General features: G+C 43.0%; 1 protein-coding gene across 8 annotated transcripts in view; it reads left to right on the top strand.

Moving 5' to 3' along the window:
* SH3KBP1 (SH3 domain containing kinase binding protein 1) overlaps nucleotides 1-25,851 on the top strand; it is a 331,711-nt gene that overhangs the window by 133,338 nt on the left and 172,522 nt on the right. For all 8 annotated transcript variants that reach the window (XM_027054604.2, XM_027054606.2, XM_027054603.2 and 5 more), the window contains one exon: nucleotides 844-967. In XM_027054604.2, coding sequence (XP_026910405.1) covers nucleotides 844-967 — 124 coding nt within the window. The remainder of the gene's footprint in view (nucleotides 1-843; nucleotides 968-25,851) is intronic.

Here is a 25,851-nt window from a genome sequence, read left to right as displayed (position 1 = left end):
CAAGGTATTGATGCTTTCAAAAATAATGATGTAAATTATTAGACTAATTTGAAATAATTCTATCAGCCATCAGGTTTTTAAATTCTGTATCTTAATGGATCTTGGATAAGAGACCCCCGAGAGCAAACTTTTCCCTAAAGGGCCAAGTATTTTAGGCTTTGATGTCCATTCCAAATACTCTGCTCTGCCATCATTTTCTAGTAGCCCTAGAAAATACCTCAATGGATGTAGGTGGTTGTGCTGTAATGAAACTTTCCTTACAAAACCATGTGGTGGGCTGTAGTTTGCCGACCCCTGGCCTGGACTGATAGTCTTTATTTCTGTTTGTCATCTTACATTTTTCTTTGTCAAGAGTTAAGGAAAGCCAGAGGAACTTGCTGACTGTAAATGAACTTAAATCATCTTCTTTTGGGTTTAGCATAACTGTCAGACAATGGTGATTTGGAATATATTTCTCTAAACCCTTGTTGGGAAGGATAGAAACCAGAAGGCTTTTAGCTTGCCTAAAGCTTGTCATTGTTCAAAAACTAGGACAGGCTGTCGCTTAGAGCTGAGTAGTGGCCTTTAGTATCACTCACTCTCTTTGTGGTCACTTGGAATGGCCATAGTCACATAAGGTCATGTCACCATACTGGACATTGTTTTCCTTTGTAGGAGTAGGTGCTTCGGTAATAAATGTAAGGAAAACGAGCTACAGCAACAGAGGAAATGGTATTCTTCAAGGCTCATGTTATATTGAGTTGAGGTCATCATAGTTCATTTCCAGAAAGCTGAAGCTTAAAATAATCAAAGAGCCATTTTCAAATTTCAAAAAACTATCTTATTTTCCTTTTATCTTCACAGGAAATAAAGAAAGAGATGAAGAAAGACCCTCTCTCCAGCAAAGCTCCAGAAAAACCCATGCACGAAGTATCCGGTGGAAATGTTTTGCTGTCTTCCGAAACAATTCTAAGAACCAATAAGAGAGGTATGGAAACAAAGAACAAGCCCCCTCCCCACACACAACCCCAAACTGGAAACTTCTGGGTGAACTGTGTCAAATTTGGAATTGCTGAAACATTGAATGGCATTTGCCCTTTTGTTTTTTTGTATAAATTTGGACACACACACACAGAGCGAGTAATGATGTAACTATAATAAAGGGAACTAACAGAATTTTTTTTATAATGAGAAAGTAGACTAAATCCGTAAATGATGATTTTCCTAGGACTTTAGCTTTCGCTCTCATATCTATTTTTATGGATGAAAGGTGACTTTAGAGAATGCTATGGTGCAGGCTGAGCTGTGAGTGTCTGGCCATATTCTCTTTTTAATTTAAGGGCAGGCTTTATCAGGGTCTTTTCTCTCTACCTGCTGGGCTCCCAAACATAGACTGTGTCTCTCCTGGTTTCGCAGGCAGTACATGCAAAGATATAGCCCGTACATCCATCCAACCAAGGGAACGTTAACCATTTTGTTTCCCTGTTTTGAGACCTCAAGGCAGGTTTTCAGGTATTAGCTCCTTGGGGTTTTGTTTTCTCCCACATCCCTCCCTTGTGACACTGTTGTTTGAAATGATAGGAGAGAGAATATAAGATTGCAGGGAGGACTCGACTCACTTCTACTGGGGTCGCACAAGATTTCCTCGGTTTTTCCTGACCCAACCCTCTCTGTGCATCTAGCGGGGCTCACACTGAGCGTGCCCACGGTAGGGTAGCCTTCAACTGCAGGCTTTTCACGGGCTTATTACTTCCTTAAAGAGAAATAGCTGGTCGGAAGCAGGAGCAGGAAATGTATTAGCCAAGAGTTCCATTAAAAAGAAAAAAGAAGGCAAGTTTACATAACCACAGGGAAGAACAGCTAATCTTTCATAAAATTTAGACTGCATAAGAATTTGTCCAATAAACTGCCCATTGATTGTAGTGCTTGAGACATTAGCTTTGTGTCTCTCTTCCTTCCTGCTTCTTCCTCTACCCCCTCCAGCTGCCCTGGGTTACATTTGCTTTTTTGAATTATTCAGATGAGGCATTGGCTGCAGGCCCACGCTGGTTAGCAGCTATAGGATTTTCTTTCTTTTCTTGTTTTCTTTCTTTTTTTTTTTTAAAGCCCATCGTACCAGTGCAGGGGATTTCCCATTTTAAGAATTAAGCGTACTTTGCTGTAAAACTGCAGCCATCCCCCAAAGCCCCTCCTGCATTCTTGCACGTAAGTTCCAGAACTCTTGAGGACTGCCCTCGTCAGTTTCAGAGAGCCAGAAGTCCGTGTGTCTTTCTCCATTCCCACAGCTTGCTCGCTGGTCTGAGCCGTTCCTGTTCCTCCTCACGCTCCCTGGGTCCGTGAGCCAAGGACGGGCGGGCTTCTCCTGCCGGCCCTGCTTTCGTAAAGTGAATAAGAGAATTAAGGTAATTAATTAACTTAACAAGCTAAGGAATTAATTAAGTTAAAGAATTAAGGTAATTATCCAGATGAGTTTGGTAAAAATTACCTGAGAACTTGAAATCAAAGAAAGAATAAAACTTTTCAGATAATTGCCTTTTTACATCTAAAAATCTGGCCTCTGAGGTCCTCTGCGGAATTCTTCATGATCCCGCAAAAGGCATTAAAAGGGGTGGCCTACCGACTGATGTTTTTTTCTCAAGTCTCCACCTTAGGCCTGCAGCCGGATTACGACCAACCTTTTACGCTGGGGTATTTTATATAAGGAATCTGCCAGTGGATCTGAGACTTGGGCACATGGAGGCATTCTGTAAATACGAAATGCATAAAATACCATCTTCATTCTGTCCCAGGCTTTACACTGACCCCCGGGTCACCTGGGCCAAACATAAATTCCCAGTTGAAGAGAAGCATTGTGTACCCGAGGCCAGTGCCGTGTTTGGCCCTGCCCCCACCCGTCAATACTAACAGTATCCTACTACTCCTTATAATAAACAGCAGGGTGGATTGATTGGCCTTGTCAGGCCAGATAAATAGTTCATTGTGCTGAGCTCAAAAGCTACATTTTTTCCCCATCCCAAATCAATGAAAAACCACTTTTTTTTCCCCCTTAGAACAAGGATCAGAGGCTAAATCTGTGGGATGATTCTAGTTACTTGTAAACACTTCCGTCCGACTGATTTTTCAAGTTTTGTGACTTATTGTAAATGACCCAAGTCTTCTCCTTCTCTTTGTTTCTACCAAGCTTTGTCCCTAGAAATCTCTGGATGTTTTTATCATTTGCTGTTGTTATGGAGGGAAGTTGCTTTCAGAGTTTAGTAACAGAGTGCTTTGTTTCATTAACATAGGATCCTTCTGAGAGTATATGAGTCCTCCTTGTGGTTCAGCCTTGGACCCTGTGAGAATTTAATACAGTTAACACAAGTTCTTTTTCTTTTAATAAAGAAAGATCAAAATCTATTTCTGTTATGAGTTTGAAATTGAGCTATTTCGTTGGGTCCTGAACTTGAGGTAGATGTCACTGGAGAAGTTTGCCCAGTTGTGGCCAGGGGTTTGGGACATGCCTCACTTTGTGGCAGTGGGGAGTGGATTGTAGAACCTCACGGAGTGGGATGAGTTTACCCTCCCTAGGCCCCTGTATAAGGTCAAGAGATACCCTAGGTTTGAACAAAGCTAGTAATCGCCTTGAGAAAGGGCCAGACCATGGAAACAGTTTGGGGACCAATTAGTTTCAGTTTTCAACTTTAACCTTTGCACATTTCTGCAGAGGTGATTTAGGGAGGTACTGGAATGACTCCATGTGCTTTTCATTTGAGAAAAAGATGTGACTGAAATTGAGAAAGACACACACACACACACACACAGAGAGAGAGAGAGAGAGAGACAGAGAGAGACAGAGAGAGAAAGAACATTTCCTGCAGATGGCTTGACAGCAGTCACCCGAGTCCTAGTGAAGGAGCTTTTCCTTTAAAACAAGCTTTTCCCAGGGAGCAAGAAGTCAGTTTTCATTTACACTTGCAGCATGGCTGTTGTGTATCCTGAAGTTATCCCAGACTCCAGAATGTTGACAAATTATAGCCTGAGAATCTGAAAAATTTTTTGGAGCCAAATGACATTCTCATGAACCAGACACAAAAAGGTTGTTTCCTTCCGAGAATGATTTATTCTTTTGTTTCTTCTCTCATTAAGCCCATTTGGAAGGCTGATGAGCCCTCCTAAATTGGAATATTGATGTATGGAGAAATGTATGAAAAGCATTCTATCCTTGAGTTTAAAAGCAAAACTGAACAAAATGGACATCTTAATAGTTAACAGCAAATACATTCAATACATACTTGAACATGAGTACAGAGGACTTTGTCCATTTCTACTTGAATTAAAATGAAATAAAAAAAATCAGTTGGTTTCGTCCTTAGAAGGGTTTCCCAACCCACTTTATTCATGGGATAGGTTAAGCGTCCAGGCTGTGATCAATAGTGCCCTGGCCTTCGTAAGGACCAGCTTGTATTTCAGGGACCTAGTGTCTCACTTTTGCATCATCAGCAGACCTCATGGGGAAGGCCGCCCCTCCCAGACCCTTCCTGCTGCCCGGGATTCTGGGTGTTGTTCCCTCCACACCTTGACATGGATGCTAATGAGAGTTCAATAGCGCCTGTATGCTGTGCGCCTGGCCCTGTGCTTTGTGCTGGGGCAGATCGGAAGACCAGAAAAACCCCAGCCAGTCCTGCCTGCAAGCACGTTCAGTCTATTGTATCACTTGGGAAATGTTAAGAAAGTGGTGTGCATTTCCTAAATCTTTTATATGGCAAGTTGGGGGTATGTCTCTTATTTACTTCTGTCATTCTGAATGTGAAGCCACTCCGTGGGTTTCTGGTTGGCTTTATGTGTCCTTGTTTCTATTTCCAGTTTATCATGAATTCAGTGTTTGGTAAGTCTCTATTGTATTTTGCACACTTATTCTTTGCTATTATTATTGTTATTATTATTGTTATGCTGTCCTGATATAAAATGTCTTTTATAATCACCTTCTTAAGTCGCTCTGCTCCTTTGGCATCTGCCTTCTGAAAGATAAACTGCTTTTACCATCTTTATTTAAGGTTTGTTGTGCATTTGCATTTTACTGCCCCTTCCAAGGATTAATGCCGAAAGATCGGATGGTCTTAAAAGATGTTATTTGTAACAGGTCTAGCACTGATGCTCCAACATGACATTCAAGTTGAGCTGGTCGGGAGGGTTGTTGGGGGAATTGCTGTGTGGATATGACTTGGATTGTAGAACATGACTCTGTGGGCTCATTTGTCGTGTATTTAGTCCTTCAGACAGGTTTAATTCAAAAGTTTTCCTTAACAGAGGGACCAACAGCTGCTCTGCCTCTGGTGACACACTGTTGCTTTAAAAGTTAATGCGGAAATTCTTCAGAATTCATTTTGTGTGTGGATGGGCGATACATACATGCCCCTCGGCATAACACGGGCCCCGTGTTTGCCGCACGGAAGGGTTCTCCATTGTGGTCTGCTGGCTGTAGCCAGAGTGTGCCTAATGTTTATCTTTCTTTTCCCCTCCCAGTTTCAGCCCTGGTCATTCAAGTCCCTAAACATATCTGTCCATAGTGACCTCCCTCCCTTGTCTCTACTAAAGGGGAAATGTGTTTTGAGCTCTCACTTCTTTGGCATTTCTTTGGCTACTTGGAATAACGTTCTCGAGGTATGTGTTGGCCTGTTAGGACGTGAGTGTGTGTGTGTGCACGAACATGCACCTGCTGCCGTGGAACTCTGTTGGCTCGGAGGCGGTGGCCTGGTTCTCTTGATAGGCTGTGGGCTCTTTGTTTGAAATGAAACTGTAAACAAAGGATGGAGAAAGCGTGTCTTTAATAAAGGAAATGTCAACTCCTTTGGTTTTCCAGTGCTTTGTTGTTCAAGGTAGATGTGAGTCCTGGGAATTTGTTTATAGAAATAAGACGTTTTTCCTTTCAAATTTCCTTTTGAAGCAACAAATGTGAATTATCCTGGTTAGCTAGGAATCTGAAAATGCAGCATGTTGGGTCAGATTTTCTCCAACTCTCCAAATCACCTGCTGACTTTACCTAAATTGCTGCCTTTCATGGACAGATGGAAGAGTAAGAAGTAAGAGAAGGCATTATTGTTGTATGTGGAAGCTCTTGGCTATCACCTGACTGGACTTTCCCGTGGGGAGATGAAAATAAAGCTGGCCATCTGGCAGTGAACCTGGATGGATAGAATTCGTACATCAATAATACATACGTACATCTGTGTAAATGTATCTGTATGTGCATTTATCATCTTTTTTTCCCAGGGGGCCTTCATTCTTGTAAGTTTGATAGTAAAAGGGCCATAAAGAGATCTTGTAAAGTAATTGATCCCTGGCTGCATTACTGACAGGTTCTACTGGGAGCCTGTGTTATTGGCTCTGTGGGACCAGTAGTTGCTGTTAAAGCATGTTGCCCCAGTTCACTTTCTTATCGGAGTATTACTGCCTCTTGGACCGAGAGATGGTGGTGAAATGGGTGGAAAATGCCATTTTGGGTGGGTGTTGCCATCATATATTTCCATACATTTTTATGTGTGGGTCATTGTCAAACTTGGTTTTAAGAAGTTTTCTTGTATTATATTTATCTCTTTTCAATCTCTGTGTCCTGGTTCCAAGATGTTAACACTAGAGGAATTAGTGTCCCATGGAATAATTATTTAGACTTCTACAGCACTCCTGCTGGGTTTCCACCCAAGTCCGACCAGAGGAGGAGCCAAGTGGTGGTTTGTGGTAGTGGCTCCACCTGGTGGCTATCCTAGGAAACGCCTTCTTCTGCCCACCTCTTTCTCCTGGTAGGAAATGCCTGTGGGTCCTCTGACTTAGTGTTCTCAATTCATGCTTTTCCATCTTAGACCCATAGCTTCTCTTTGTTCCCTTCTAATTTCTTTTCTCTTCTAATTTTTGTTCATTGAACTCATAGAATCCGTTTCTCCATCCTTGTCCCATCTGTTACACCCCTGCTGACCAGGATCATTGTTGATAAGCATTTAAAAAAAAAAAAAAAAGGACTCCTGTAGTCATGACTCTAGGTGTAGATAGTAATTTGAACACAGTATAAAGAAGTACACTAAAATCCCTGTAGGTAAGCCAGAGTCTCCTCCTTAGTAGCTCTAAGTACCCCTAACTACTTCTTTACTTCTTGTTGAGCCCAGTTTTCCTTAAAGGAGCAATATTTTATGACTGATGTTGTTTTCAGTTGTCAGCAGGCGGCTAAATAAAAAGCCAGCTGACTTTGTTGGCTTCATTATCATTTGTCAGTTCTCTACAGGAAGCCCCTTCTCGCCTGGGCCTGGGCGTGGGCCACCCACCCTTACTCCCACCCTGCCCTGCTCCCCTCTGGGTATACCACGGAGCATAAGTATTCTTGATAAATATAAATGTTTCTTTTTTCATTATCTTGTGTTTTGGGGTTTTGTTAGTTGATGACATTGCAGATATGTTTTAGCTACATTGTGGGTTAGTCTGAGAACTTAATCCCCACTTATGACTTTGTTTCTATGAGAAAAAGCATTTGGAATTTCAAACACTGCATCATGCATAACCCACTTGTAAATCTGACTTCTTACTTTGATTTTTATATTACTGGCCTGAAGCCCTAGGTACTTTTTAAAAGCAGAGAGGGGCGCCTGGGTGGCTCAGTCGGTTGAGCGTCCGACTTTGGCTCAGGTCATGATCTCACAGTCCGTGAGTTCGAGCCCCACGTCAGGCTCTGTGCTGACAGCTCAGAGCCTGGAGCCTGCTTCGGATTCTGTGTCTCCCTCTCTCTCCGCCCCTCCCCCACTCAACACACACACACACACACACACACACACACACACACACTCTCTCTCTCTCTCTCTCTCTCAAAAATAAATAAACATTAAAAAAATTTAAAAAAAAATAAATAAAAGCAGAGAGTCCATATAACTGGGGATGACAGCACTTTTCTCATGTAGAGGAGTTTAAAGGTCACTTGGTACAGAATGCTGGACAACACACCCAGCCCCGAGGATAGCGCTGGGCAACCACATTGCACACAGTGCTCATTTTCACCAGTTCTGAGTTGGACCTTGGTGCGCCCAAGCGTGTCTGTATATGGCATGTTCTAAAAGGGGGACTATTGTATATTTTCACCTACTAGAGAGGAGACCACGTAACATGTGTGGCATGCTCAGAATGACACCAGGCCAGCATTTCCCAATGTGTGTTGCACCGAATTATGGCCCTGCAAAATACTGCGCAAAAGAGGAATGGAGAGACAGAGATAAGGAGACAAAAAGGGAGAGGAAATTGGCTCTCTAGACAAGTACGTTTGGGCCACATCGGCGTGCACTAACACCCTCTTAGAGACTGACAGGCCTGTTAGCATATTGCAGGCTCTCCGATGCCCTGTGGTAAGGAAACCTGCTGATCTTTGATCATCAAAGCACATTTTACTGAATACTAGTTAGGACTCTGCTTTAGGATGTGCAGGACTTGAAAATGTAGGACAAGGACCTCTCAGCATCTCTGAGATCATCTTCAGATTCGACCTTGCACAGGGAATGTTAAAGTGAGTGGCGATGGCCATGCTGGCCCTGTGAAAAACACTGACGAAGCCTCTGAAGTCCCCAGCCGTGAAAACATAAGTTGGGCGATGCTGGGAGAACGTTCCTTGAATCTAAAGCTTGAAAGCCAGTCCTTTCGGTACGTTTTCAAGTGACAAGCTGAAAGGGATTTTTTTCTTTTGATCGTTTCTTGGGTTCCTGTGTCGAAGAGTGCCTGGGCTGGGCTTTGGCAGGAAAAGTGGACTGAGGGGGCTGACCTAGGGGACGCAGGGCTGGCTCTACCTGGAACTTGGGTCAGGATGGAACTGGTATTCCAGGGGCAGATTCTATAACGAAGACGAAACCATAGTCCTACACAGTCAGAAGAGTCCCATTGCCTTCTCTACCCGCTTCAATTGAAAGACGGGGAATCTTAGCTCTCCTTGACAACTTTAAAACCCTGATGAGGCATAAAGAAGAGCTTCGTTCACTCTCTCCTCTTATTAGCGAAAGAGGCTGCCATTTCGAGTTCAGATAATGAGCCCACTTGTGGGGCTGTGAGGCAAATCCACTTAGCCTGCCATTTAGAGCTCTGGAATCTAGAATTCCTGAGGTGGCTGAGGTCCCTGATAGTGTCCCAGACTTCAGCCTGATGCAGGGACTCTCCTGTTGACATGCCAGGAAGGAGGACGTGGAACCTCTGCCCAGGGGACCTGAGAGGACACCCCTCTGATCTGGGGGACTGGACTTTGCTAAGGCCCACATGGGATTCTCTCTTCCAAGGAGAGGTTGTTCCGGGTAGAGAGCTGGTAGATTCATAAAAGGTAATTAATTAGAGGTATTGTATTGGGACAACAAGTGCCTTCACTTGTAGAAAGCCCTGGTAAAGGAGCCTTTTCTTCTGTAGCTTCCTCAGTTTCTTCTAATTACACCTGTTGATCTCTAGTCACAGCCTGGTTCCCCTGATGCCACCTGCAGCTTCAATTTAGTCTTTGGATTCATGGCTTTTTGTGCTTTTGAGGCCCTGGGACTGTTGTGCCCCGAACAATGAGGGCATTACCTGGCCCGCCTCCGTAACCCATGGTCAGGCGGACAGTGGGCCCGGCTGCAGTGCCAGGTGGACCACTGTCATTGTCCCCCACCAGGAAAGGAAAGAGAACTTCCTATGTGTGGATGTGCATGTGCGTGTGCGCGTGCACGTGCCCTCAAGGAGGCACTTTGGAGGAGGACTGAACCGCTTGTTCTGTTTGTAGTTTTCTGGAGACCTGAATAAGCTCAGTGGTAGTAGGGCCTTGTTGCAGGAAGAATGGCTGTTGGCAGACTCCAGCCCCCACTTCTGTTGCACCCCCAGAGTTTCCATGGGACTTGAGGCAAGTCTCATACTCTGTTTTCCCATCTGTAAAATAAGGAGACCAGGCTTGTTAATTCCCTCAGGGAAACTGTCAGGATAAAAACGGGGAAAGAGAATAAAGCTTGGGGCAGAGGGTGTGAGAAAGTGAAATACTGCTGAATATAGTAGTAGTTGTTACTAAGAGTGGTAAACTGCTGGGAAGACCCCAGGATGTTGGGAAGAAACTATACAAATTTATGGACACTCATAGTGAAGTGTTGTTTCCATGAAGCAATCAGTGATCAGATGCACGTGGAGCATTCTCCGGGGTAGACCATATGGTAGGCCATAAAAGAAGGCTCGGTAAATTTCAAAGAATTAAAATCATGCAGAGTATGTTCTCCAACCACAGTGGAATTAAATTAGAAGTCAACAACTGAAGGAAATTTGGGAAATTCACAAATATATGGAAATTAAGCAGCATACTCCCAAATAACCAGTGGGTCAAAGAAGAATCCCCAATGGAAATTTTGAAATATTTAGAAATGAGTGAAAATGAAAACACAATCACCAAAAATTGCCTGCGTGCAGCTAAAGCAACGCTTAGAGTAAAATTACAGCTGCAAATGTCTATGATCAAAAAGAAAACAGATTTCAAATCAATACCCCAACCTTCCTTTTTCCCCCCAGCTTCACTGAGATATCATTGATATTATAATATTGTGTAGATTTAAGGTGTAGAGCGTGATGATTTGATACCTGTATATATTGCAAAATGATTACCACACTAAGGCTAATTAACATGTCCCTCACCTCCCATAATTACCTTTTTTTTTAGTTGTTGCTGTGAGAACCTATAAAATTTGTCTTTCTCTAACATATTTTACTTAGCATAATGCCCTCAAGGGTTCATTCATGTCACAAATGGCAGGATTTCCTTTTTTTTATGGCTAAAACGTATTTCCAGTGTGTGTGTGTGTGTGTGTGTGTGAGAGAGAGAGAGAGAGAGAGAGATATTTCCTTTATCCATTCATCCATTGATGGACGCTTAGGTTGTTTCCATATATTGGCTATTGTGAGTAATGCTGCACTGAACACGGGGGTGCAGATGTCTCTTTGAGAAAGTGATTTCATTAACTTTGGATATCTGCCCGGAAGTGGGATTGTCAATAATTTACTTTCGACCTTAAGAAACTAGGAAAAGAGAGGCACCAGGCTGGCTCAGTTGGTGGAACATGTGACTCTTGGTCTCGGGGTTATGAGTTCCAGCGCCACATTGGGCATAGAGTTTACTTAATTAAAAAAATATTAAAAGAAACTAGAAAAGGAACAGCAAAGTAAACTTGAAGCAAGCAGAAAGAAGGAAAAAAATAATGATTAGAAGTAAGTGAAATAGAGACTAGGAAGATAATACAGAAAATTACTAAAATCAAAAATTGGTTCCTTGAAGTAGTCAACAAATTGATAAATGTAGAAAGGAGAGCAGATTTCAAATACCAAAGGAGGAATTAAAAAGGGGACATCACTGGGGGGCCTGGGTGGCTCAGTCGGTTAAGCGTCCAACTTCGGCTCAGGTCATGATCTCGCGGTCCGCGGGTTCAAGCCCCGTGTCGGGCTCTGTGCTGACAGCTCAGAGCCTGGAGCCTGTTTCAGATTCTGTGTCTCCCTCTTTCTCTGGCCCTCCCCTGTTTATGCTCTCTCTCCGTCTCAAAAATAAATAAATGTTAAAAAAAATTTTAAAAAAAAGGGGGACATCACTGCCAATCTTAGAGAAATTAAAGAGCTTGTGAAGGAATCCTGTGAACAACTTATGCATTCCTGGTGGGAATGTAAAATGGTGTAGCTCATTTGGAAAACGGTCTGGCCTTTCCTCAAACTGTTGAGTGTGGAGTTACCACATGACCCAGCATTCTATACCCAAGAGAAATGAAAACCTATGGCTACGTACAAACGTGTGCACTAATGTTCATAGCAGCGTGACTCATAATGGCCTTGAAATGGAAACAACCCAAGTGTCCATCAGCTGAAAAGATGAACAAATAGTGGACTGTTATTTGGCAATAAAAGGAAATAAGTACCGATACATGCCAGAGCATGGATGGGCCTTGAAGACCCGATGCTAAATTGAAGAAGCCAGACACTAAAGGTCACATATTTTGTGATTCCATTTATGTGAAGTGTCCAGAAGAGACAAGTCCCTGGACATGGAAAATAGGTTAGTGTTTGCCCAGAGCTGGGTGTGAGAATGGAAAGTGACTGCTGATGGACAAGAAGTTACTGTTTGGGGTGATGGAGATGTTCTAAAATTAGGCTGTTGTGATGGTAGCACGACTCTCTGACTATAGAAAAACCATTTGTTTAATCAGTTAAAATGGGTGAATTTGTATGGCATGTAAATTATATCTCAATAAAGCTGGGGTGGGTTTTTTTTTGACGATTACCACACAGTGGTGTTAAAATGCAATGTCTGGCTGTGCCTGTCTGTCTGTCTGTTTGAATCTTTCCCTTTTACATCCCCTACCACTACCCCCTCCCAGCCGATGGACAAGATGTGTCATTCCGTTTATTCAAGTCTTTAAAAATTATATGTTTCTCAGTGATGCTTTCTATTTTTCTTCATTCAATCAGTTGCCTAGGAGATAGTGAGTGTGAGGGATCAAAAAGACACTGTTTTGCTGGGATGACCTAAATATTAGATAATCGATTTGAGAAGGGTAGAGAACTGACTGTGGCATTCTATTGTTCATTTCTTAGGAAAAAAAAATGAGATTCCCTGTAAATCAAAAGGCAAACCTCTTATATTCTGAATTCTGTGCTTCATAGAGAGAGCCTTTCCTGGAAAGGAAAGAATCCATTTAGGGTTCCAATTTTTCTTGCCATTGTAACTCTGCATTGGCTATTTTTGCTCATAAATCTTTTCCACAGCCCTGATGATTTCTTTATGAAAGATTCTTAGATGTGGAATTACTGGACAAAAGCGTGTATGTATTTTACGGGACTTTAAGCCATTATTATGAAATTGATTTCTTGAAGGGTCGCACCAATTTACATCACCACTAGGAGTGGGAAGAGTGCTTGTTAGGGTTTCAAGCTTGAATTTCTTTGATTAACAGAGTTCTTGAGCATTTCTTCCCTTCTGTCATTTGTTTGTATTCTTTGCTCTCACATCGAGGTCTTTCTGTTTTTCTTACTGATTAGCGTATTATTCCTTGGTCATTTCTGGCAAATTGTGCTTCCCAGTTTGTTGGCTTTTCACTTTGTTTACAACTGGTTTTGATGTACAGAAATGGTACTTGTTTACGGGGATGAGAGTGTTGATTTCTTTCATGATTTCCGTGAGTAAATTCTCACCTAATTTTTCTTCTTTATACTGGCTTCATTTTTTACTTCTGATTTTTAATCTCTGTGGTATTTTGATGTATAGTATGTGGTTAGCATGCAAACTGATTTTTATTTTGAAATAGCCACTTTTCCAGGACCATTTATTGAATAATCCACCCATTCCCCCATGAACTGTGATGTCTCATTTATTATATGTTATTATATATGAGGCATTTTTCCTGGACTTTCACTTCTGTCCCATTAATTTGTCTTACCATTCTTGTACCAATGTAGTTAACTATCGTGGCTTTATAGGACATTTTAGTATATGATATGGCTTTTGTCCTTCCTGTTATCACATGTCATTTTCAAAGCTATTTTAGCTATTCTCGTTTGTTTTAAAATTATGTTACCCAGTTGTTAAAAACTCCATTAGGATTTGAATTACATTAACATTGCACATCGATTTACAAAGAACTGACATTCTTGCAACTTTTTTTGTTTACCAGTCTTGTATCGTGTCATATGAAATGTCTTTATGTATGATAGTGTATAAATGAAAGCCTCTTCTCCCCCGTGCCCCCCTCCTCTTCTGCAGATATCCTGGTGGGCCGGTTCTTGCAACTGTATCACCAAATTAAAATGTATATCCCTTCTGAATTCTAGACAGCTAATTCTAGTGACCCAGTGACAATAGGACATCACTCTGTTTAGTCAAGTGTCAGTTAATGTTTTATTTGTGCAGTCTTGCTTACTCCTTATGTCATTCCTACAGAGATTGGGGTTATTGTTGGCTTTTGCAAATAGAATCTTTTTCCCCTTGTATTTTTTTTTCTTATCACTGATCCACAGAAGAATTTAACTTTTGAATATTTATAATAGCTCTTTGTGGAACACTCTTGTTAATTGAAAAATGTTCCCCTGTAATATTGAGGGAACTGATAGTATTTATCGGTCCCTCGCTTTCAGAAGGCGGATGAATGGAAATTACAAAATGTTGTATTTTATTTAACAAATACATTTGATAGAAACCAAAATTCCTTAGCTCGGATAGAGCTTTCCGGTTTGTATACGTAGACAAGGACCGAAAGACTCACTCCCATCTTACACTAAGCCCATGAAAGTGGGGAGGGGGCAGTTGTCATCATAGGTGTGTTGTAAATATAAGGAAACTGAAGGGGGCAGAAGTGAAAATGACTTACGGGATGCCGCAGAAAGGCAGACCTGGAAGGTCTCTTACTGCTTTCATCTCAGCAAAATATAAGCAGTGATGAGTGATAGTGTCCAGAAAGCCTTAGGGAATGGCGCATCTTAAATGATGATTTTTGGACCCTTATAGCTGCATTCTATTCTGTTAATACACTTGTGTGCTTGTGTGTGTGTGCGTGTGTGTGTGTGTGAGTATCCATGTTTATACTTGGATTTTTTTTTACTAGATTATAAGCTCCTTGAAGAAAGAGGCCTTATTATATTCATTTTGGAGCCCACTTTATCGGATGGAAGTATATGCTTGTACTCACACACCCTAACCCTTTTGAGGAGTGAGTTATTGAAAAGAAAACTACCCGAGGGAGAAGAAGCTTTATATTTAGTTATATATTTAAGGAAAAGCTGTTGAAAGTCAGTGATTCAGAGCAATTGCCTTCGTTACTGAGTGCTGAGGGAGAGGGAAGACTTCTTAAGGGTCCGTTTTAGAAAGTGGATCATGAGAGTAAGTACTGAATCTAGCTCTCAGCCTCATAATGGGCCATTAGTAGAGTGAGAAAGCAAAAAAGGTTTCCGAAGGAGGAGATTCAAACTAGACTGAAAGTAGAATTAAGTTATGAGGGTAACTGTGTTTGAGAGACAGCTCCTCCATTTTTCCTGTTTCCTAGTATAACATGAGCTGAGAGCGAGGGAATATTTCCAGGGTAAGGGAAGCTCTAGTTTCTGTCATCATTTTAATCTGTATTTGGTTTGTCACCCTTCCGCAAGGTTTTCTAAATAAAGTGTAGAGTCGAGTTTATTTTACATACAACAGTATGTCTGCTCTTCCCTTTTTTGTTGGAATACACAGAGCAGACTTCGCTTTCCCTTCCTTTCTGCACTTCATCCTCTCTGAGATTTGATTGCTCATCATCACTCTCGTCAGAGCAAGGGAGGGAAAATGAAGATATTAATCAAGGGAGGTGGTTAGATTATGTGATTATATGTTAATTTTGTTCATCAGGAACCCATTATTATGAATTATCACTGATTAGTATTGTGTTTTCATATTTCTGTGTAACCACCTCCAGTTGGGTTGCTAGAGATGTTGGAAGTCTGGAGCGGGCCCTGCCCCGCCCCCCTCCCCCCCCACAGCCAGCTTGGATGGATTCTTCAGTATCGTCATTCCTTCCGAAGCAAAATCAGATTTCCAGAATGTTTTGTTATTGAGTTTCCCCCGTATTCTTTTTGACCCTTTTCTAGGCCATGCTATTTGACAGATTAAAGCAAACAAATGAACGCAAGCATGCAGTTAATTGTTATCTTAAAAAAAACACATTGTTCAGAAAAAAAAATGACATCAGTTTTATGTTTGACTTTTAAAAAGCTTTAAAACAACTCTTTGATAGTATCATCGGGAGTAGCTTGTTTCTTTTGAAGAAGTTAGCTTCCTTTGTAATTTACTTTTGATGAAATCATTGAGATAAAAGATAAGACATATCTATACAAACAAAAAAAAGTTATATACAAAGAAAAAAGTAAGCAAGTTACTGATGTGTCTGACAACACTGTGGACAGGGACAGGCAAACAAAAAAGAGCCAGGAATGCAAATTCGGTGTCTGTTTTGTGCATAGCTGTATGCTTAAAAAAATACATCACCTTTCCTCTTAAACCTTGTCCCTATAGCTCTGACTTATTTTTTTTTATGGAATTCATGTGCAATTCAGTCATGTTTTGTTTTATTTTTTATTTTATTTAAAAATTTTTTAATGTTTATTTTCTTTTTTGAGAGAGAGAGAGAGACAGACAGACAGACAGACACAGCATGAGCAGGGGAGGGGCAGAGAGAGAGAGGAAGACACAAAATCCAAAGCAGACTCCAGTCTCTGAGCTGTCAGCACAGAGCCCGACACGGGGCTCGAACCCACAGACGACGAGATCATGACCTGAGCCGAAGTCAGACGCTTAACCAACTGAGTCCTCCACATGCCCCCCCGTTTTTTTTTGTTAAATGTTTATTTATTTATGGGGCGCCTGGGGGGCTCAGTTGGTTAAGCGTCTGACTTCGGCTCAGGTCATGATCTTGTACTTCATGGGTTCAGGCTCCATGTTGGGCTCTGTGCTGACAGCTCAGAGCCTGAAACCTGGTTTGGATTCTGTGTCTCCTTCTCTCTCTGCCTCTCCCCAGCTCGCACTCTGTCTCTCTGTCTCTGTCTCTCTCCCCAAAATCTCACGGTCCGTGAGTTCGAGTGCCGCGTCAAGCTCTGTGCTGACAGCTGAGGGCCTGGAGCCTACTTCCGGTTCTGTGTCTCCCACTCTGCCCCTTCCCTGATTGCACTCTGTCTCTCTCTCAAAATAATAAATCAATATTAAAAACGAAATTTAAAGAAATTAAAAAAATAAATGTTTAATCATTTATTTTGAGAGAGAGAGAGAGAACAAGCAGGGGAGAGGGGCAGAGGTGGGGAGAGAGAGAGAATCCCAAGCAGGCTCCATGCTCAGCACAGAGCCTGATGTGGGGCTCAATCCCACAAACCAGTGAGATCATGACCTGAGCCGAAATCAAGAGTCAGACACTTAACGGACTGAGCTACCCAGGTACCCCCGCAATCATGTTTAAGAGCTTTCTTCCTTCCTTCTCTCCCTGGCTCCTTTTCCATCCCTCTCTCCGTGATGACTTATTCTAAGCTCCATTCCATCCCGGATCAGGTCTCTAGGCTATGTACACGTATGTCATTAGCTTTTATTTACATTTGTACAGGCTTGACAGGAATACACGGATCGTTGAAATCCAGGACGATCCATGGAAACCGTGTTGCAGCTTAACCGTAAATCTTTTACTAGAAAAGTTTACATAGGATGCGATTTAATTTTACTCCCTACCGATCCTCTCAAGTGGGTGTGTTAATACATTACTAAATGACCAAACCTAGGTGGCAAGGAAGAAAGGAGGAGGTGCAGGATAAATCTCTCCCTCCCTCCACATCTTCATAAATTCTGAACTGTATCGATCCATTCATATTGATGTATGAACTCATTCTATCAAAAGCCCAAGTTGAAGTGGAAAATGGAAAGTGATCATTTATTAGAGCTGTGTGTCAGCTTTATGCTGAAGCAAACCAAACAAACAAAACCACACAAGCCTGAATGGCCTCTCTTTCAACCCTTAGCTTGCGAATGGCCAGAGGCAGACAGGGCCTGCGCAACCAGCAAGACTTGATAATAGTTGACAAATATCCTGTCTGTTTTCAGTGGCTTAGAACTTGACTGTCAGTTTGTAGCAGCTGGAAGACTGCCGTGTTTCTTTTTCTTTCTCATACTTCTGCCCAGGATAATTCAGAGGCCCTGGTTGGAGAACTTCTGAGACATCCATGCGTTTCTCAGCTCTCTTGGCCTGTAGCCATTTCTGGAAGGTCATTTCACCGTTCATTTCTTTTTAAAAACATTTTATTTTTAAGTATTCTCTACACCCAAAGTGGGACCTGAACTCACAACCCCGAGATCAAGAGTCTCACGTTCCATTGACTGAGCCAGCCAGGCGCCCCTCATTTCACCTTTCCAAATGTCTATTTCTTTATCTACAAGTTGAAAGATTGAAAAGTTTTCAGTATTTTTTAAAGTTTATTTATTTTGAGAGAGAGGGAGGGAGAGAGAGAGAGAGAGAGAGAAAGCAAGTGCAAGCAGGGGAGGGGGAGAGAGAGAGGGAGAGAGAGAATCCCAAGCAGGCTCCACACTGTCAGCACAGAGTCCGATGTGGGGCTCAAACTCATGAACAATGAGATCATGACCTGAGCTGAAACCAAGAGTCTAACACTTAACTGACTGAGCCACCCAGGTGCCCTATCCAGTATTTTTTAACCTGAGGACCCTTTCTAAAAGCTTTTGACCCTTTTGATGGCAAATTTCTGGGTCTTCATTAGCACATAACTAGTTCTTCAAATTAGGCTCAAGGTGCTGTTTATAGATAGTCCTGCGAAGCTTTTTGCTCTGCGAACGCTCATTTTGGCTAGTAAGCCTTTTGGAATCTTAAAAAGTTTAAGGATTCCATTCTTTTCTTTCAAACCTTTTCCAGGGTCACTAGGAAGGAATATTCTGGTCTATGCTGCATATTCTCTGCAGCTCATTTGAGCTCCTACAGCCAACAAACATTTATTGGATGAATCAGCTTTCCACATGACCCATCAGAAGCTTTGGGAGAACTTTAGAGAATTCTGGCTCTTTGCTGAGAAAGCCCTATGGCAATTTTATCGAGTGGTGAAGTTAAAACAGTGTTTTGCCGTTGGTAAACCACCCATTCTTGACCACCGCATGGCAGTGCAGTCTCTTTACTCTGCTTGATTGTGCTGGGTTGAATGGGTGGTGAGATGTGTACTCATTTTGCATTCATTTCAGCATGTTTCAGAATCCTGTCTCCTCCAAAGGCTTTTCATATCCTCGCCATGTTTATTTCAGTGGGTTGGGGATTACATCATTCATGGTAAATTGGGTTGAATTGCAAACTCTAGGTACCAATCCCATCCCTTCAACTTGGTTAGATGACGCCTGAAGACTGCTAGCTAAGTGATGAGGTTTTTTTTGTTTTTTTTTTTTTAGCATGTTTCAGGTTTCAAAATAAGATTTTAATAAAGATATATAAAATGGGGGCACCTGGGTGGCTCACTCGGTTAAGTGTCCGAATTTGGCTCAGATCATGATCTCACGGTTTGTGAGTTCAAGCCCTGTGTTGAGCTCTGTGCTGACAGCACAGAGCCTGGAGCCTGCTTTGGACTGACTCTGACTCTCTCTCTCTCTCTCTCTCTCTCTCTCTCCCTCTCTCCCCCTCCCTCCCTCCCTGCCCCTCCCCCACGCACACTCTGTCTCTCTCTCTCTTTCTCTCTCTTTCTCAAAATAAATAAAATTAAAAATTAAAAAAATATATATATATATAATGAATCAAGAAGGGATATGAACAGATATTTGTATGTACATGCTCATTGCAGCATTATTTACAGTAGGCAAATGGTGGAACCAACCCAGGCATCCATCAGCAGAAGAATAGATAAACAAAATGTGGTCTCCATACAATGAAATATTATTCAACCTTAAAAAGAAAGACTGCTGTCAGCACAGAGCCCAACGTGGGGCTCAATCCCATGAACTGTGAGATCACAATTGAAATCAAGAGTCAGCTGCTCAGCTGACTTAGCCACCCAGCCGCCCCAAAAGAAAGAAATTCTTATATGTGCTTCGACATGAATGAACCTTGAGAACATTATGCTGAGTGAAATAAGCCAGTCATAAAAGGACAAATATTATATGATTTTATTTATATGAGGCATATAGAATAGTCATAGAGACAGAAGGCAGAGGTGCTGTTACCAGGGGATGGGGTGTGTGGGGGGGACATGGGGACTTCATGTTTAACGGATACAGAGTTTTAGCCTGGGAACATGAAAGGGTAGATGGATGTACACTAATGTGAATTTACTTAATGCCACTGAACTGTGCATTTTATGGTGGTTAAAGTGGTAAGTTGAGGGGGCCTGGGTGGCTCAGTCAGTTGGTTCAGCATCCGACTCTGTTTTTTAATTTTTTTTAAATGTTTGTTTACTTTTGAGAGACAGAGGGAGACAGAGAGAGACAGAGGTGTGAATGGGGGAGGAGCAGAGAAAGAGGGAGACCAGACTCCAAAGCAGGCTCTAGGCTCGGAGCTGTCAGCACAGAGCCCGCGGGGCTCAAACTCACAGACCGTGAGATCAGGACCTGAGCTGAAGTCGGACGCTTAACTGACTGAGCCACCCAGGCGCCCCAGCATCTGACTCTTAATTTCAGCTCAGGTCATGATCTTATAGTTCGTGAGTTCGAGCCCTACATTGGGCTCTGGGCTGACAGTGCAAAATCTGCTTGGGATTCTCTCTCTCTCTCTCTCTCTCTCTCTCTCTCTCCCTCTCCCTCTCCCTCTCCCTCTCCCTCTCCCTCTCCCTCTCCCTCTCCCTCTCCCCCTCTTTCTGCCCCTCCACTGCTCATTCTCTGTCTCTCTCTCTCAAAAATAAATAAAATTTTAAAAAATGGTAAATTTGATAGTATGTATGTTTTATGACAAAAAAAAAAAGAATAATATGACAAATACCCAACAGCCTTCAACCCACTGTCAACTGAGAAATTTAAAAAATGGGGGGGTGCCTGGGTGGCTCAGTCGGTTAAGCGGCCGACTTTGGCTCAGGTCATGATCTCGTGGTCCGTGAGTTCAAGCCCCGCGTCGGGCTCTGTGCTGACAGCTCAGAGCCTGGAGCCTGTTTCGGATTCTGTGTCTCCCTCTCTCTGACCCTCCCCCGTTCATGCTCTGTCTCTCTCTGTCTCAAAAATGAATAAACGTTAAAAAAAATTTTAAAAAATAAATAAATAAAAAATGGAGAACTTCATGTCACCTGTGTTACCTGGTCTCAATTTCATTGTGTATATTTTGAGGAGGGAATGATGACGAGTCAGAGACTTCTTTGTAGAAGAGCTTTCTTTCTGCTTTATTTTCTGTCTGCATTTGTTAGCTAAAGATAAACATACTACAACAGGTAAGAAGTGAATAAACTGATTGTCCTTTAAAATTAGTGTTTCTAGAAACTTCTAAAAATTTTTTTTTTTTATAAACTTCTTTTACCCTCTGGGCCTTCCTTAATATGGAGAAATAGTCCAGGGAAATAACACTCAACTTACCAGGACAGAAGACTAAGAGAAGATATTTTCTGGCCTTTTCCTCCCTGCATGTATGTTGTAAACATTTTTTGAGGATCTGCTCTGTGTCAGGCAGTGTCGTATCAGTTACCTGTTGCCACAGTTATGCTGCATAACAAACACCCACAAAACCTCGGTGGCCCAACAGTAAGCGTTTATTGCTTTTGAATCTGGGGCCAGCTGGAAGCTGGCTGGTGACTTTTCTGATTTTGACTGGGGTTCCTCCCGTGTCTTGAGGTCAGCTAGCCATTTGCCTTGACCTCAGCTGCACGCCTAGGGCACCGGCACTGCCTCGTGTATCTCGCATGCTCCAGCAGGCTGGCTTAAGCACGTTCACATAGCAGTGGTAGAGGCATGACTGAGAATGGAAACTTCCAAGTTCTCTTGAGGCCTGGGCTCCAGACTGGCACGCTGCCACTTCCTTTTCACTTTGTTTTCCAAAGCAAGTCCCATGGCTTGGGGAACCCTGCTCTGTCTTTAAGGGAAGCACTCTAAAGTCATGTGGCAAAGGGCATGGGTACATGAGAGGTGAAGAATTAGGGCTACATGCGGTCAGCACACCCCACCCTGTGCAGAGCGTCACAGGAGAGACACGTAGGCGGTCCTCTTAACAACCCTGAGCCGAAGGTGGCGTCCTCCTAGCTTTACAGTCGGAGCAACGGAGGATCAGAGAGGTTCTGTGATGTATCCAGGCCACACTTGGAATGAGAGGTATAGTTTGAGTTTATACCGGGGTTTGTCCAACCTCTTCCTCTATGCTGCCTCTGACTCCACACAGCATCTTGGATTACTGCCTCTTTCTGGAAACATCTGCCTTGCCTTTTGTGTCTGTGTATTTGCCCCCCTCACCCCCACTGGACCTCTTTATTTTGCTGGCTCCTCTTCTCAAGCTTCTTAAATGTAAGCTGCTTTTATGGTTCTGTCTTTGGCATCTTCTGTTGTCTCCTCGCTCCTGGGCTCAGCCAATGCCACAAAGCACACAGGCCCCAAAGCCAACCTCTCTGGGCCACACCTCCCTCCTTGCTTCCCTCACCACTTACGTCCACTCTCAGACACTCTGTGCTGGTTAATGGTCTCTCAGCTGTAAGTCACAGTCACTCTGGCTTAACCTGGCTCAGGTCCTAAGGAAATGTGCGTAACAAGTCCGAGGGCAAGGCAGGGACTCTGTCTGAGTTGGCTTCATGCTGTGGTCTTCCCTGCTTACATCTAGTGGGGGAAAGGGCAGGGGCTTCTCTTCTTGGAGATGGCCTGGGCAGGTCCATCTTCATCTCTTGCTGCCATCCTGCTGGTCCCTGAACCCATCCCTGGCCCTAGCCCAGGGCTAGTGGTCTGCAGTAGAGTGGCTGACAGGGGGCGACTACTGTGTCCCCAACTGTGCCCGCAGGATCGAGCAGCACATTCTCCTGCCTTGTCCTTCCCCTTCACCTGCTTCATCATTTGTTGTTTGTCCCTTTGGTTTTGAGGTCATTACTAAGGAACTGTTCAGGGTCGGGCTCTGGGAGAGCCTCTAGTAAACCCCAAGGAGGCTAACTCAGGTGCTGCTCATAGCAGCCTAGGATTTGAGAATCAGACCGTCCTGGGCAGCATGGGCAGGGTGAGGAGAGCACCCGTTGTGGTGGTCATAGGAGCACCTAACCCTGCCTCAAAGGCGGTCACAGATGGTGTCTGGGAGGGTGTCACATTTTTTTTCTTTAAATTTTTTTTAACGTTTATTTATTTTTGAGAGAGAGAGCAAGTAGGGGAGGGGCAGAGAGGGGGAGACACAGAATCTGAAGCAGGCCCCAGGCTCCAAGCTATCAGCACAGAGCCTGAAGTGGGGCTCAACCCCATGAATCGTGAGATGATGACCTGAACCGAAGTCAGACACTCAACCGACTGAGCCATCCAGGCGCCCCTGGGAGGGCGTCACTTCTAAGCTGATGATTCCACATTAGCGATGTCTCTCGTTCTTCCCTAAAACAAAAAAATCATCCCTGGTCTCTGATTTAGACCCTTATCACTTCTTGTAGACCAGAGATTGGCAAACCACAGCCTATGGGCCAAATCTGGTACTGTTTATTTTTATAAATAAAGTTTTATTGGCACACAGCCACACCCTTTGGTTTATGCATTATCGTGTGGCTGCTCTTACTTTACAATAGCAGAGTTACACAGTTGCCACAGGGACTTCGAGGCTTGCAAAGCCTAAAATATTTATTCTCTGGTTCTTCACAGAACAGCTTTGCCAACCCCTGAGTTAGACGGGCAGAAAAACCCAATTCCTGCCCTCCAGGAGGTTTCATCTCGCAAGAGGAGACTTGATATAGAAAGCTTTATAATGAAGACTGTTGGGGAAAAGATATTTAAGTGCTGGAGCAAGTAGTACAGACACAAATCAGCGTCATTGGAAAAATCCATGCACATGTATTTCTCTCTTCTCCCCTCTGCTGTTCCTTTCTCTAGTCCATGAACAAATCCACATTCATTTTTCTTGCTTCAAGATTTCTAGATTGGCATTTTCTAGATTTGCAATTTCTAAATTTACACTTTTCGTGACTCTTAGTTCCTTGCCTCTGAGGGGGAGAGTAGAGGTGCACAGCAGTTTGGAAAATGAAAAGTCAGAGTACAAGAAACCATTTTTTAAATGCACCTTTGCCATTCTTCCATACTTAAAAGGAATGTAGGACTTGCTTAAATAAATGAGAAAAACCTTTATTTGCTTTCAACAAAGAGCTAATATATGCATTACTAACCTATTTGCTTGCAAAAAGTCTGCTCAGAAACCTTTTACAGGTAGCCTGGTCCATTTCTCTGCACTGCTCATGGGGACCTAGAAACCTGTCCTTTTCTAGATGACACCCCTGCACAGGGCCTTTGGCATCAAAACCATTTGGAGCCCCTAGAGGAAGCCCCTCATAATGGGATTTGTTGTTCTGATGACCACAGAATTGCCCCCTCAGAAGGCAGCTTTTGTGCTATTCTGTTGTTTAGACTTCACTGCTCTTTTTTTTTTTTTTTTGGAAGATTTGAATTGTGCATTTTCTTTTAGACTCTTCCTAAGTTTTCTTAATTAGACTTAGTATTAAAATAATACATGGTTAGTATAAAATCTTAATAAAGGAAAGTTGGGGTATAAAGAGTCACATGGGGTGCCTTAGTGGCTCAATAGTTTGAGCATCTGACTCTTGATTTTGGCCAAGGTCACGATCTTGCGGTTCCTGAGATCGAACCCCTGTTGGGCTCTGTGCTGACAGTGTGGAGCCTGCTTGGGATTCTCTCTCTCCCTCTCACTCTGCCCCTCCATGTTCACACACGTGTCTGTGTGCACACCCTTTCTCTCTCTCAAATAAATAAATAAATAAATAAATAAATAAATAAATAAAAGTCACATAAGCCCCCACTCCTGCCCCCATGCATACTCCCTGGAGGAGACCTGGTTCATGGTTATCTCTTCAGATCTCCACACGTGCATTCAGACAAACCATAAGAATTTGCAGATATTCAACCATAAAATGTCATTTTCAGATAGTATGACCTAATCCAAACACACAGTGATACAGACATGCTAATATTTAGAAAAATACAGATGGGATCATTCTATTTATGCTGTATCGTAATTAGTTATTGTTAGGTTGAAGAGAATCTTGGAAATCTTGCTGTACCAGTTCACTTAGAGCTATACCACTCTTTTTTTTTTAATTTTTTAAGTTTATTTTTATTTATTTTTGAGAGAAAGATAGCAAGTGGGGGAAGGTAGAGAGAGAGGGAGACAGAATTCCAAGCAGGCTCCGTGTTGTCAGTGCAGAGCCTGATGTGGGGCTTGAACCCACAAACCGAGAGATCATGACTTGAGCCAAGATCAAGAGTCAGATGCATGGGGTACCTGGGTGGCTCAGTCATTTAAGCGTCTGACTTTGGCTCAGGTCATGATCTCACTGTTTGTGAGTTCAAGCCCCCCGTTGGGCTCTGTGCTGACAGCTCAGAGCCTGGAGTCTGCTTCAGGTTCTGTGTCTCCCTCTCTCTCTGCCCCTCTTCTGCTTGCGCGCTCTTGCTCTCTCTCTCTCTCAAAAATAAACATTAAAAAAAGAAGTCAGACGCTTAACCGACTGAACTACCCAGGAGTCTCTACACAACTCTTGAATAGTCCATGTGTAGATACACCACAACTAGACTAACAAGTCCCCTAATTAAAGGACATTTAGGATAATTCTGGTTTTTCACTCTTCCGAATAAGGTGGCAGTGAACATTTTGCATTTATCATTGTACATTTCATGTAAGTTATCTGAAGTATAACTTCTTAAAAGTGGCATTGCTATTTTTTTATTATTAAAAAAAAAGCTTTTTTGAAGAATTGGTCGGATGCCTCCAGTCTCAGTTGGACTTGCTGACCTTGCGGTCCTTTATCCTCAAGGGATACCACAAAGATGTGACTGCGGTAGAAGTCAGGCAGCCGCTCCAGGCAAATCCTGTGCGGTTATACGTATTAGCGCAAACCTCCCTCCCTTCATGGAACATTTGCGCACTGGCTGCCCTGCAGGCACTGGGGACCCGCAGGCAAAGAGTGACAGCACAGCTGACGAGAGCTGGGAGGAAGGTGTATATGAGGCTATGTGGGTACATGGAAGCCCAAGTGACCACTTTATCCCTGGCTGGGGGGACCTTGTAGAACCTTTTGTAACTTTACTAGCTAGCAAAGGGAGAGAAATGCAGGGCTTGGTTGGAGTGGGGACATTGAGGTGGTGGCAGGTGTCAGCCTGCAAATGAGCTGTCCTGGCCTTCCTGGAAGGGAGTGTGGCCATTGAGCTCAGCTGAGCCAAGGCGCCAGATGACAGAGCGGGGCTCTAGCCAGCCACTGACC

This window comes from Acinonyx jubatus, chromosome X (genome assembly GCF_027475565.1).
Source record: "Acinonyx jubatus isolate Ajub_Pintada_27869175 chromosome X, VMU_Ajub_asm_v1.0, whole genome shotgun sequence".
NCBI lineage: Eukaryota > Metazoa > Chordata > Mammalia > Carnivora > Felidae > Acinonyx > Acinonyx jubatus.
This window is presented reverse-complemented; position numbering and strand designations above follow the sequence as displayed.